Source organism: the organism of the source record quoted next, unplaced genomic scaffold, assembly GCF_019419815.1.
Source record: "Pyrus x bretschneideri cultivar Hongxiangsu unplaced genomic scaffold, Pyrus_bretschneideri_v1 Contig19, whole genome shotgun sequence".
Lineage (NCBI taxonomy): Eukaryota > Viridiplantae > Streptophyta > Magnoliopsida > Rosales > Rosaceae > Pyrus > Pyrus x bretschneideri.
Genome location: NW_025999490.1, coordinates 5,824,899 through 5,838,863, shown reverse-complemented (window position 1 = coordinate 5,838,863; position 13,965 = coordinate 5,824,899). Strand labels below are relative to the sequence as shown.

At 36.6% G+C, this 13,965-nt stretch overlaps 1 protein-coding gene and 1 pseudogene across 3 annotated transcripts; both read right to left on the bottom strand.

The window, feature by feature from the left end:
- Positions 1–2,312: 2,312 nt before the first annotated feature.
- LOC103944207 (G-type lectin S-receptor-like serine/threonine-protein kinase At1g11410) lies at positions 2,313–7,228 on the bottom strand. Of its 3 annotated transcripts, none has more exons than XM_018650209.2 (7): positions 5,808–7,228; positions 5,336–5,464; positions 5,028–5,224; positions 3,663–3,875; positions 3,215–3,450; positions 2,920–3,070; positions 2,313–2,837 (listed from the first exon to the last, which is right to left on the bottom strand). In XM_018650209.2, exons 1-7 carry the CDS (start codon positions 7,117–7,119, stop codon positions 2,529–2,531), a joined length of 2,547 nt encoding a protein of 848 aa, XP_018505725.2. In that variant the 5' UTR covers positions 7,120–7,228; the 3' UTR covers positions 2,313–2,528. The 3 variants fall into 3 exon arrangements, with proteins under 3 accessions (XP_018505725.2, XP_048438347.1, XP_018505796.2); XM_048582390.1 differs by having other exon boundaries at positions 3,215–3,440; positions 3,665–3,875; XM_018650280.2 differs by having other exon boundaries at positions 3,215–3,446; positions 3,665–3,875; positions 5,808–7,224.
- Positions 7,229–8,019: 791 nt separating this feature from the next.
- On the bottom strand, positions 8,020–10,967 carry LOC108865432 (annotated as a pseudogene).
- Between the last annotated feature and the right edge of the window lie 2,998 nt (positions 10,968–13,965).

Sequence of the window (13,965 nt, the reverse complement as noted above, 5' to 3'; positions counted from 1 at the left end):
AATTTTATAGAAAAGAATTAACGAGCAAATCCCAACAAATAAATAACCGTAGGACTGCAAACTAGTCTAGCGGAACGGAACACTATTGTGCTCAAATTTGACTTGTTTAATTAGTTTTGAACTTGCGACCAGGCTTGATTTGATTCTCATGGAAGATGAGCTAGAGTGAGCTTAAGAAAATGGGGATAACTTGGTTCCAAATTGGGATAGCTTTTCCCCTCATTTTGACAGCACCTACTAGTAATAACACTAGTCACATCCACTTGTCGGCTGTATGTAAAACTTGTGACACCTCCCCTTTTAATCCCCTCCAATCCAATAGTTTAGTCACGGTGGTTACTAGAAAATGTGTTTACGTTTTGCTGCGGACGTTGAATGTATTATCCATGATAAACATGAATAATTTTCACACAAAGTAGCTAAAAAGATGGTGTAGTAGCTAAGAACCAATGACGTTAAACTTTGCTTGCTATGTATGGATATGCATGCTATAAGAAACCATCCATTTGTAGATCATATTGCGTCACTAGTACTATACTCATTGTTTCAAGTAATCAGCCTACTACATGGGGGGAAACATAGAAAAGGGAAAGTAGAAAAGTAGAAGACATAACCATCGACGATCCGACCGTTGGATCTTCACCAAACTTTAATGCGTTATAGCACGTAATATTTGAGGACATTAGAAACTGACGGATCGGAAATCTGACATACGGATCTTGATGAATTGAATTTTTTAATTTGTAAAACTAATTGTTAACCTCCACCTAATTCTAGCAATTGGCGGAGATCCGACTGTTCGTTTCGAAATTTTAGGATATTGTTCTAGAAGATAAATGAGACTCTTGAGAAATTACAGATCATAAATCCGTGGATGGATATTCCAAATCAAATTACGTAGGGTTGTGGACCCCATTGTGATTGCAAGTCTGCGAGTTGACTTTTGATCAACATGTCTCGAATCGTTTTAAATACTAAAATTAGTACTACTGGAGATTAAGTGAAGTTTAGTGGGCCTACATTGTTTAGTGAGTGACTTTAATAAATGTGACATGATTATTACCCTGGTTTCGTATATAATATCATTTGTGGATATGACTTGGTTTAATAAATGTGATTTCTATTAAAATGGATTTTTATATTTGGCCATCGATATATTGTTATGAAATGTGATTCGATTGTGGATTGGAAATATTTGTGAAATGTGATTTGAAATGCATGTTGAATTGTTTGTGAAATGCGAGGGCTAATGGTGGACCGTTAACCCATTGTCATAGGGATTTGTTTGCTTCGATATTGTTTCATTCTCACTTTGTTGACCCATTCTAAATTTAGTACTTGTGATTTGTTTCATTTTGTTAAGCCTTTGTAAATTGAGCACTTGATTCACGTTTTGTTTCTTTGAGCCGTTGTTATGTTAGACTTCCACTCGGTTTTGTTGAGTGGTCCGGAACTGGGTTTTGTTGCGGTTCTGTTGAGTAGTCTAGTTCCTTGCTCCATCTGAATTTCGTTGAGTGGTCTCCAAATGCTCTGCAATTTCGTTGAGTGATCCGGAATTGCATCATGCCTTGGATTTCGTTGAGTGGTCTGATATCTATTGTACTTCGCGATTTAGTTGAGTGGTCCAGAATCCTATCCAGTCAGATTCTGTTAAGAGGTTTGGAATCCCTTATACTTTGTGATTCCGTTGAGTAGTCCGGAATCCCGCTTGGTATTTTGGTTCTATTGAGTGGTCCGAAATATGATGTTGTTGGATTTCGTTGAGTGGTCCAAAATCATATTCTTCAGAGATGTAGGCTTCGGTCAAACTATGTCTCTCTAACCCTACATTTTGGTGTATTGTATGAGTTATTAATTGACGTGATTGTGGAATGGTGTTGGAAAGCATATGTGTGTGTGAATGGCAAGATGACAACTCTTGTTTGGCTTATGGTTGTAGTGTGGTACTCTATGTTTTCTGCTAGGAAATGTTTTACGAAATGTTCAGAGTTAAACAAATGATGAACTACGAATGGCTTGATCCCATCAGAGGGTATGTAGGCAGTCTAACAAAGAGGTTAGATGTAGCATATAGTAAACGAAAAATTATTACACAATTCGAATCTTGAGTTGTGCTTTGTCCATATCTTGAAGGCTGGGTAGATATACGGATACTTGGTGACGTTACGTGTTGATCCTTGATGTACATCGGAATCAGGGTGTGACATTGGCGGTCGGGAAGTACTTTTATGTAGCCTGGTCAGACTGATGATGAGTGTTGCAAATAATTTATATCTTGTATTTACAACAAGATAGAGGATGAGTATTGCAAATATAGAACTTAGATCCCTAGTTATAAGGCACACAATTTATAGATGTATTTACAACAAGACAAATGATGAGTGTTGTAGATATAGAATTTAGATCCCTAGTTAAAAGGTAAATTATTGAGTGAAATTGGAGTATATCCTTTATTCTTATCTCACTTATCACGTGACCATACTCTCAATTCAATGATGGTCTTTCCGAGTATACGTCTGGTTCTCTTCTTAGCGACCTTCTACTCTTGTATGGGTTATGTCATTTATAGAGTAAGTTCCTTCAGTATTGGCTGATGGGTCTCCACCAGTATGATAACTTCTCTTCAACAAAAATCCAGGTCGCTTTGGTGAAGGAATTGCTGCATCATTACCCAACATGGAAACCACTGCTGACATCAGTGGACGATCATTCGCTTGCTCTTGCACGCACAAGAGAGCTATGTGAATACATCTTAGAACTTCATCGACAGGGTATGACTCTCCCAGAAATGAATCAATGATTTCCAAGGCTCTACTTTCCTTCCACAAGTCCCAAACCTAAAAACCATTTACAAATTAATCATCAAGTTATAAAAAGCAGACGGAGAGAAGTTTGGTAATGTCTTAATGTTATGCTTACATGTCCAACTAAATTTGAGTAAGGACTATCGTGGTAGTAGCTGGTGTTCTTTCTGCCAGTAACAATTTCTAGTAGTAGAACGCCGAAGCTATATACGTCAGACTTCACTGAAAAAAGTCCTTCCATTGCATACTCTGGTGACATATAACCGCTGAAGCAACAAAATAAAATTGATTAATTATCACAGCTTCTTTCTGTATTATTCAACAAAAGTTGTACTCACATTTGTGGCACTGTGACGTAGGAATGAAAATTGTAAAAAACAGGTGTACTTTCAGTGTTGAATGAAACTTACTATGTCCCAACCACACGGTTTGTATTTGCTTCAATTTGTTCAGCTCCAAATATCCTAGCCATACCAAAATCTGAAATCTTGGGGTTCATATAAGAATCCAACAGAACATTGCTGGCCTTTAGATCTCTATGGATGATTCTTAATCTCGAATCCTGATGAAGATATAAGATCCCTCTAGCAATCCCACAAATTATCTCAAAGCGTCTTGTCCAGTCCAAGAACGCCCCTTTTGCTTCGTATGGGAAAAAAATAAGCAAAGTAAATTAGATTGTATTCTTGCTTGGTTCAAGGTTTCTAACTGACAATTTTAGATACACAAATGAAAAGAAAGGTGCTTGTAACTGAGTTGAGTTAAGAGCATTCAATCCTGCACCTGAGGTCCTGAGCTCGATTTCCCCTCCACAATATTGCTTGTATAAAAAGAAGAACAAAAGTAAAAGAAAGACATACCGAAAATGAAAAAGTCAAGACTTTTGTTTGGCAAGTATTCATAGATCAGCATCTTCTCTTCATCTTGAACGCAGCAACCTATGATCCTCACAAGGTTCCTGTGTTGGAGCTTTGAAAGCAGCACAACTTCATTCTTAAACTCTCCAATTCCTTGGCCAGAATTCTTGGCTAGTCTTTTCACTGCTATCTCCTTTCCATTATCAAGCACACCCTGAATTTATAATCCAAATTCAACTTATAATGCACTCATCTTTCAAGAAACTTACCAACATATTCCTAGCTCTGTATATATCTTCCCCTCGAAATTGCATTTATACATTAACAAAGGAGTAAAACTCAATGCATATACATAAAAATGCTTTGACTAGCTCTTCAGTATCCATTTTGAAATCAGCATTGTTTACTTTCATATTGATTCACCATCACCTAACAAGATTTCTTTGGACCCAAAATAAATCATAATTAACAATTCGCTAATCTATTCACTAATCTGCTGCTTTACTGTCATTGACTCTTTAGATTGGGAAGCACCATACTGTTTCCAATCAATTAGTTTGATAGGTGCTTAACAATTTCCTAGGGTGGGAAACGCTTGCTTTTTTTGTGTGTAGAAGATTAATACCATGCAACCATCACTTATATATAAGTATTATGGCTTCACAATAGGTTTGTGAATAGATTTCCACATGTATATAAGTAGTATGGCTTAACAATAGGCTTGTGAATAGATTTGCACATATATATAAGTAGTATGGTTTATCATATATAGATTTAAAACTTTCTACGTGTTTTATATAGTTTCCAAACCTGCAGCACCGTGTGGGACAATTGTGAAAAGTAGAAACAAGATTGTTCCCATCACTTATCGATTGTTGATTGGGTTTGAATTTTAATGCAATATATTTTTGAGTCAGCCTTTCCAGTCTTGAGTGGACGGGTCTCTTGATTTTTGTTAACTGTAATGGTCTTGTAATCCTATGGTTTGCAAGTATCAATAACCTGTGAGCTAAATGTTAGCTTAGCTTGTAAGCAATATAGTTTGGAAATATATCCTTAAGGAACACTACGTTGTATTTTTTCTGAAACCATTAACAAAGATTCACCTTTTCTGTCTAAAATCTCTCTCTCTCTCTCTCTCTCTCTCTCTCTCTCTCTCAATCTTGCTCTCTCTCTCTTCTTGATTCTCTTTCTTTCTCTGCAAGATTTATTCATTATGTTCTTCTGTTTAAACTACAAGGGTGAGTAGAGGAAAAAATAATAAAATAATTGATTTGGAGTGCAAATGGCTAAAAAATAAATCTAAAAAATGTCTATTCAAAGTCTGATTAATGATTTAAGACATTATCTCAGGGCAACTACTTACCTTATAAACGGAGCCGAAACCACCTCTTCCAAGCTTGTTGTTGGAAGCGAAATTATTTGTGGCTTTAACTATGGTACTTAGTTCAAAGAATGGTAATTCAGAGTTTATTCCACTTTCATCAATATTTGTTCTAGCAAAAGAATCTTCAGAGGTTGATGCTATGGTCACATTGAAAAGTTTATCCTGACTTCTCTTACCTGTGATAAAAGTACATAAACAGATAATATTGTGTTCTTAATTAAAACCAATATCCAGTGACATAATTGTGAATGATTAGAGGGCAACCTAGTAAAAGGAAATTTGTTTACCTTTTCTCTTCCTCTTTACCAACCAACATGCAAGGGAAAACAAGAGGAAGAACAGTAGACCACATGCTACTGAAACTTCCAGCTTCCTCTTCTTGCCAAAAGAACTGTTTGACTTCTTTGCGTATTGAGCTGCAGATATACAAGCATTTAATTCCATGTTTAAAAAAACCTTGTAAAAATTCGGGAAAAAAAACCTCTTAAAAAGCTCCAATGAACATAAAAACTAAATTTTTAGTATTAATTTATGGAACAACAAACATACAACAAACGATTTTTTGACAAGAGACTAGTGCCAAATGATTTTTTTTAGAATGACAACAAACGTACAACCACCAAACTAAATAATAATTCCTCAATTTTTTTAATGAAATAAAGAAAGAAGATTTTTTTCTTTCACGGAACCTCAGCGTTACGAGGACACTTACGAATAAGGAAAAGAGAAGCAAGAAGATAAATTGATAAGGAAATATACCTAAAACAGTTGCATCAACTCGCACACTTAAATCTTGACCCGTATCCAAATAAGTCCTTGTGTCCATCAAGTCCCCATGCCATGTTATACAGCCACTCCCTCCCTGCCTTTCATCTGCATTTGCGTATGCCGTGCAAGAACAATTTCTCAGGCATTCTTCTGTACATGCTTCCCGACTCCTATTCATGTTCACACGTGCCGTAGAAGTGTCTGGCACCTTCACACGTTCCAAGTTCACGAACCCTTCCCCGTTTTGGCAAACGGATGATCCTTTTTGCCTCACGCACCCGCCTGACCAATGTCTCAAATACCACTCATGTTGCAACTTGGGTTCGAATCCAGGTAGGCATTTGCACTCAAATTTATCCGCAAAGTTTGAGAATGGGTAACAAATGCTATTCGGACCACACACCCCGTAAAAATCACACTGCCAATCCGGCGACCAATGCCGGACCCATTTTTGCACTTCAGCGTCCCATGCGGACCGTTCAATGTTTCCTGATTCATCGATCACCAATTTTACGAAGTTTGATTCATAAAGAATTTCCATGATGGATACCTCATCTTGATTGTTCACAAAAGTAACGTTGGTGAAGAATAGTTTTGCCGTTTCAGGTACCCCGGACCATCTTTCACTGGTCAAAGGTCCAGTCCTATACAATGGAGTCTGACCCATGTATAAGAACTCCTGTGGACTCCCACTTGGCTCCATCCGCAACGAACAGTTGCCCATTCCCGGGTCATCTCGGGACTTCCAAGATGTGAGGAACCGGTTCAACCCGGACCGCCTGTCCAGCCCAATTTTCATAAAAGGAAGCACCGTATCTGTGGGATAATCAAAACCTTGCCACACCTTTTCACCATTAATTTCAACAACAAGATTTCCCTTATCCGAAAGCTTGGCTATCACGGAATTGTTTGGAGAAGAGACGGTGAGATTAGCGGACCAGATAGGGTTATTTTGGTCCTCCCCATAAATAACAAGGCCACCATGACCTCCATGAATGGCTAGAAGTCCAGTTCCAGCAGTAGGAACTATGGGGTTTTCTCTGTTTGCAATCCAGACAATGGTTTTGATTGGAATTTTGTTGTACCAAACTCCGATGTAACGGTTACGAGAATTGCCTGGCTTAAAAAACCCTAGTGCAAAGATTTTAGTGGGGGAGAGAAGAACGTCGTCCTCTCTTAGGGGTTGGTTTGGTGTAATGGCGTCTAGGGTAACCGAAATGGAAGAGGGAAGATGAGCAAGGAAGATGAGCAATACAGTACTGACAAAAAAGAATTCAGTAGAATTCATTGTTAGCTTTCTCATGGACGAGTTTAAGTGCTAAAATGGCTGCTGCTTTTGACATGCAGAAACAAAAAGCCGGAAAGGTTGGATTTTCTTTTTCTTTGATTGAGTTTCAGTAACGCTAATTTAAGGGCATACGCTTGACTTCCAGTCGTTGATGCAACGTGAACTTACATGTGGACGAGGCATAACAATTCCCTCAAACTGATCCTAGCTAGAAAGCTCCACTTCATCAATTCTAACCACACCAGTTGTATTCAGTAGATTGATAAGATAAATTGGCTCCGAATGGGGCCGAGTACGACCCATAGTGGCTAGGGAGAGAGATGTTCACGCTGTTGAAGAATGCAAATATATATGTCGGAAAATTGATAAATAAATTACAATATATAATGAATGATTTTACCTTTCATTTTTTTGAGGCTTAGCCTACTCTCTAATCCCCTTAGTGTAGATAATATCGTTTGTTCAAAAAAAAAAAAAAAAAAAAACCAATTCATCCGCCCATAATGATGTCAGTAGGACTCGTTATTGTACAAGGAAATAATCTACCAAATCTGAATCAAAATAGGATAATATCAGGAGCTCTTATTCTCCAAGAATAACTAGAATATTATCTTTACATGGAGCCCAAGTTATAGCTTATAACTAAACCCTAATCCTACTTACATTGCATAACAATCCTTATTAATTATAGTGACCCATTAGCCGTTGGATTAAAGTCCAATATCCAACATACTCTTGCACACATAAGAGGGCAATTTAGATGCATCTCACAACTTCGTTGACAGGGTATGATTCGCCCAGAGATGAATCGACAATTTCAAAGGCATTGCCTTTTCTCTCCACAAGGAATTCGATTTGAGTGCAAATACTTGAGAAGTAATGCAAAATCTCTACAAGAGCAGGCAAAGTGCGAACTCAACGAGCTTCAATAACTTTTATTGTTACATCATTTACAGAAGAAGCACCTTTAGACGTTGAAGGATCTGGACCACTGTTTTTCAAGCTAAACATTGCCTTTTTCAGATGTTGAAGAGTTGTTTAATTCCCCAACATGAACACAACATCTAGCATGGTTGGTCGGTCTGTTGGGTATTCTTGCATGCACAAAAGCCCAATCTGAATGTATCTCATAACTTCAAGAGTTGAATACGACTGGTTCAGTGATGAATCAATTATGTCCAAGACTGTTCCTTTTGTCCACAAGTCTCATATCTGAAACAATTTTGAGCACAATATTTAGATCATTGGACTACTCGAAAGTTAGATTCATTGGCTAAAAAATTATTTGTTTACTTACTATTCCAACCAAATTAAGAGATGAGTTTTCGAATTGGAAGTTGTTCTTCCTTCCACTAATGATCTCTAGTGCCAAGACTCCAAAGCTAACCACATCGGATTTTGTGGAATACGACCCATCCATAACATACTCTGATGACATGTAACCGCTGCAATCACACAATATCAATAAAAAAAAATATCGGTTCTACTTAATTTTTTTTTGAGCGAGAGGAGACAATTACTAGGTGCCAACAACTTTGTTCGTGTTTGCTTCAATTTGGTCATCCCCAAACATTCTTGCTATGCCAAAATTTGATATTTTTGGGTTCATTGAACCATCCAATAAAACATTGCTCGCTTTCAAATCCCTGTGGATTATTTTTAGTCTCGAATCTTGATGAAGATATAGGAGGCCTCGAGCAATCCCAATGATAATTTGAAACCTTTTTCTCCAATCTAACAACAAATTTCCGTTTTTACCTGAACACCACACATAAAAGCTTCTATTATCTACAAGTTTATGATTTCTTAATTTCAGGGTTAATGTCAGAAACTGATAGTATTTATTAGCAGTGTGTAAAGATGGCACACCAAAAATGCATCAAGTCCAAGCTACGATTTGGAATGTATTCATAGATTAGCATCCTCACTTCTTTATGTATGTAGAAACCCAAAAGCCTCACAAGATTTCTATGCTGAAGCTTTGCTATAAGCATTACTTCGTTCTTGAATTCGTCTATGCCTTGTCCTGAATTTCTCGATAATCTTTTAACAGCTATTTCCCGTCCATCAGCTAGACATCCTTGAAATCATGGTGCAGACTGGAAAATCTTAATGACAACACAGATGCCGAAGCCACACAATGCTGAGATACTCAAAATGTTCTAGGGGAAATACCTTATATACCATGTCGAAGCTGCCATGTCCAAGCATGTTAGCAGAAGAGAAGTTTTCTGTGGCTGCAACCATGGTGGTTAAATCGAAAAGAGGTAAATCTGTTTCTCCTCTGTGTTCATCATCTTTTATTGTCAAATCTTCGAAGCTTCTTACACCAGAAGCAGTGGGATCATTCAGAAATTTGAGTTGTCCTCCTCTCCCTGTTTCAGTTCCATTGAAATTTCAGGGTATAAAATTTTCCAAGACGAAAGAAAATGAAACTTGAGTCGAAATAAAGCTGCAAAACAAATTTAAGACAAAAGAAGAGGAAACTTTTCGTATACCTTTCATGCTCCTTTTCCTGAACCAACATAGAACTGCGAGGATGAGCAATGAAGCGACAGAAATTGACACTACCAATATAATAGCCAGTCGCCTTTTCCCGGAAAAATACCCTCCTGACTTGTTTTTATACTGAGCTGAAAAAAAGAGTAAAAATATATGCACCATTGCCATGAATGGTATGAAGTTGAAACATGTAGTTGAGGCAATTTCTTGGAAAATAAGGTACCTAAAACTACTGCATCTGCACGAACGTACAAATCTTGCCCGCCTTCTGTTAACTGCTTAGTATCCATCAAATCTCTATACCATGTCATGCATCCAGTCCTTCCATTCGTCACATCTTCAATCGCATATGCCAGGCACGTGCAGTTCTTCAAGCACTCCTCCTCGCACGCTTCCAAGCTCAAATTCTTCTCCAATTTTTTGGAGGACGTGTCTGGAACCTTTACATTTTCCATCTTCACAAACCCCTCGCCATTCCTGCACATGGACCGCGAGCCCTGCTGCCTCTTGCACCCGCCTCTCCCATCTTTCAAATCCCAATCCTGTGGTGATATTGGTTCATATCCGAGGTAGCATGTGCAGTTGAATCCATTGATAGTAGGATTGCAATTGCCGAATTTACCACACTTGCCATAGCTGTCACAGGCATCCAATGGCGCCAACCAAAGCAAATCCCACTGGTGCTTCTGCCTCTGCTATACTAGGAGTTTGAATGTTCCCGAACCATCTATTGTGTATACTGAGTGAACTGAAGGGTCGAGAACAGTCCACTGATAAGTAATTTCATCTTTGTTGTTCACAAAATTGATCTTAAACACATCGTTCGGCTGCGCGGTAGGTGTCCCGCTCCATTTAATCCCGTTCCACTATCCTGACCTCCACAATTTAGCCTCAATCTTGTACAAGATCATCTCAGGTGATCCATTCGGGTCAATTCTCAACAAAACATTCCCCGTCCCAGGATCATTTTCCGAGTTCCAACTCGTGAGGAACTGGTTTATGCCACTTCGGGCTTATTTGATATTGTTGTGCTTTGAAAAAAAGTTGCTTCTGCTGTGCTGTGAGATTAAGCAGCTGTGAAATAAAGCAACAGAGTGTTTGATAAACTTTTTTGAAAAAAAAAAGGAATATTATAGTGTTTGGTAAACTTTTATGTAAAACAAATGTGAAAAAAAAAAACCGGTTTTTCAAAGCTGGGTTTTGCAACTTCTTGTTTTTGGCTTTTTTCACCCAAAACTGTGAAAAAAAAAACTGAAGCTAAATGTTTACCGAACACAAAAACAGCTCCCAGCTTTTTTGGATACCAACGTTTTTCAGAATCACCTCAGTACCAAACCAGGTCTTCTTCTGTCCAACCCCATTTTTATATTCTGAAGAAGAATATTTGTAGGGTGATCAGTGCTCTGCCAAAAAAATCCTGGCTGCCTTGTTGAGCCAAAACAAGGTTCCCTGAATCAAGAATTTGCGCAAAAATATTATCGTTGCTCGCTGATGATATCGAAACATTTGTTGACCACAGAGGAAGAAGGCCTTGGCTAGTATTGATTTGCAGCACTAGGTTTCCATCAGAACCTATTGAAAGAACTGCTGAGCTACTGTTGATGGGATTATCTCTATTAGCCACCCACACAACCATGTCTTCCGAAAACTTGTACCAAATTCCAACATAGCGGTTGGTCGATATTTTGGGACGAAAGAATCCCAGGACAAAGGTCTCATTCTTGGACACCAAGAAATCACCGTCTCGGACTGGTTGAACAAATTTTATGGTGTCCAAGGAAGAGCATAGCTGGAGAAGGAGGGGCTGAAGAACTAAAACATTCAGCAGACCTTTCACAAAATGCATTATTGCAGAACAAAGGTTTGCCAAGCACTACTGATTGCTTACTAGATGTATTAATATATTGATTAAGTAATCTTGTAAGTTGTAATTATTATTTGGGTTCTTTAGATATAGATATAGACCCTTGTAACTTTTATTTCCTAGACAAAAACCCACCTAGTTATAAACATCTAAACAAAACCCAAATTTAAAAATGAATGCCAAGTATAGTAGTAATTGACCTATTATTACAAAATATTTACAATTTGCACCACAATATTCAAAATAAAATCAATAAATGTTATTACTCACCTTAATTACAATAAAAAAATATAATTATTGCACATATTATTACCCCTAACACACACATATATACTTCAAATGTATATATTACTACCATAAGCTTAATATATACATATATATATATATATGTGCACATATATAGTTTACCTATCTGAACGTATAATAGTATTATATATATAATACTACTATATGTTCACATATATATATATATACATATACATGCACAGTACTACATATATGATCAAACATATTAAACTAATTAATCTACCTATATTTAAATTTATGATGAGCAAATAACATATATTTTGTAGGTAATTTATTTTCCATGTATTATTACATATATATATTTGGCACATTTTATTGTTATAAGATATATGTACAAATAATAGGTAAATTAATCTTGAATAAAATACAATTGCTTTATTTTGCAAGTAAATTAATTTTGAATCAAATAACATTTCTTCATTATGTAGGTATTTTATTTTGTATGTATCATCATATATATTGGGTTTTATTATTATATGTACAAATAATAGGTAAACTAGTAACGAATAAAATAATAACATTTTTTTATGTAGGTATATTATTTTGCATATATTTAGGTTTGCTTTATTAGGTAGGTAAATTATTTTGCATGAATTTTTATGTATATCATGCATGTTTTTTTTTTTTTTTGTTATATATATGTGTGTGTGTGAAATGTAAAATATAATTTTATTGACTTAACTGAGCATGTATTACTACATTTATTAGGCATGTTTTATTGTTATTATATATAATGCAATGAATTTATTTATTTTTTTAATTTTTGTAATATCATTAATTCTCCCTTACAATTTGTGTGGAATTAATTGTGTAAATCAAACATTTAAATAGGGGTGTTTTGGGCATCGAAATTTTTAAATGTGTAAAGTCAAATATAATTAATGAATTGCTGATGTGGAATCTAGTCAATAGGTTTTATTCCAGTAAAAAAACATATATCGAATTTTATGTAGAGAAAAATAAGTTTCAGGAACTAAAGTTATATTTTCAGTTATTATTATTATTTTTTTTCATTGATGCAACGTGAACTCACCTGCGACTCCCAATCATACACCGCAGTTTGAAATTTCCACTTCATTAATTATTACCACACCCCCGTTGTATCAAGTAGATCGATAGACATTGTGAATGTGTCACACATCATTTGCGGAATTTTCTCCTTCAGCATTGGCTGATGGGTCTCCTCTGCAATAACATGCTGGTTGTTTTGGTGAAGGTTGCTTCATTAACTAGCATGAAAACAACCGTCGACATTGTTGGCCGGTCAGTGGCATACTCTTGCACACATAAGATAGCAATTTGGATGCATCTCACAACTTCTTTGACGGGTATGATTCACCCAGGGATGAATCAATTTTTTCTAGGGCATCGCATTCTCTCCACAAGTTCCATACCTAAAAGAATTTACATGCCGGATTTTTATCACAAATAGTCTTTGAAATTGACTCATCCAATCAAGATGGTCGTTGAAATTGAAAATCGATAAATACAACCCTTCAAAAGGAAAAGAAAGAGAAAAAAAGGCTCTCCAGTCTTTCTACTTTCTCTCTGGCAATCCTGTGATAATATCAAAAAGTAAAAAGCCAATAAGGAATTCATGCTTCCTTAGTTCCAAGTGACAAGTAAAGAAATTAGAAGCAAAAATAAGACAGTGCCAAAAATGAAAGAGTAGTCCAAACTTTTTTTCGGAAAGTATTCATAGATTATAGCATCTTTTCTTCGTCTCGAACGCAGCAACCAAAAATCTTGACAGAGAGTGGTATTTTGATCATTTACATAGATGGCAAGGCCTTTATGATCTCTGTTAATGGCTAATATGGTTGTCCCCGTTTGCAACCCAAACGATGGTTTGCTCTGGAATTTTGTTATGCCAAACTCCAACATAGCAGTTTGAAGAACTTCTGGGGCTGAAGAACCCGATTGCGAAGATTTTCCGGCTAGAGACTAATACCTCACCGTCTTATGGGTTGGTTTTGGGTAATTGTGTCTAGGGTAAAAATGCAAGATGGGAAAAGTACATGAAAGATAAAGCAACATAATACTGACTTCATTAGCTGCCACAGTAGAACTCATAGTTTTATTTACTTCATGAGAATTCTAAACTTGTTAATTAGCCAATGGATGATCTTAAAACGAAGCTGCTTGATTTTTCTAAACTAGTTGCACACGGCCATTTAGACATTGTTTAT

Bases quoted from the DNA above. Each gene is read 5' to 3' on its own strand.
- LOC103944207 (XM_018650209.2), bottom strand. From the start codon at position 7,119: ATGAGAAAGCTAACAATGAATTCTACTGAATTCTTTTTTGTCAGTACT. The intron at 3,451-3,662 runs ATGTCTTTCTTT...TTTTTCCCATAC, and splicing joins TTGACTTTTTCATTTTCGGT to GAAGCAAAAGGGGCGTTCTT. The intron at 3,071-3,214 runs GTAAGTTTCATT...TTGTTGCTTCAG, and splicing joins AACCGTGTGGTTGGGACATA to CGGTTATATGTCACCAGAGT.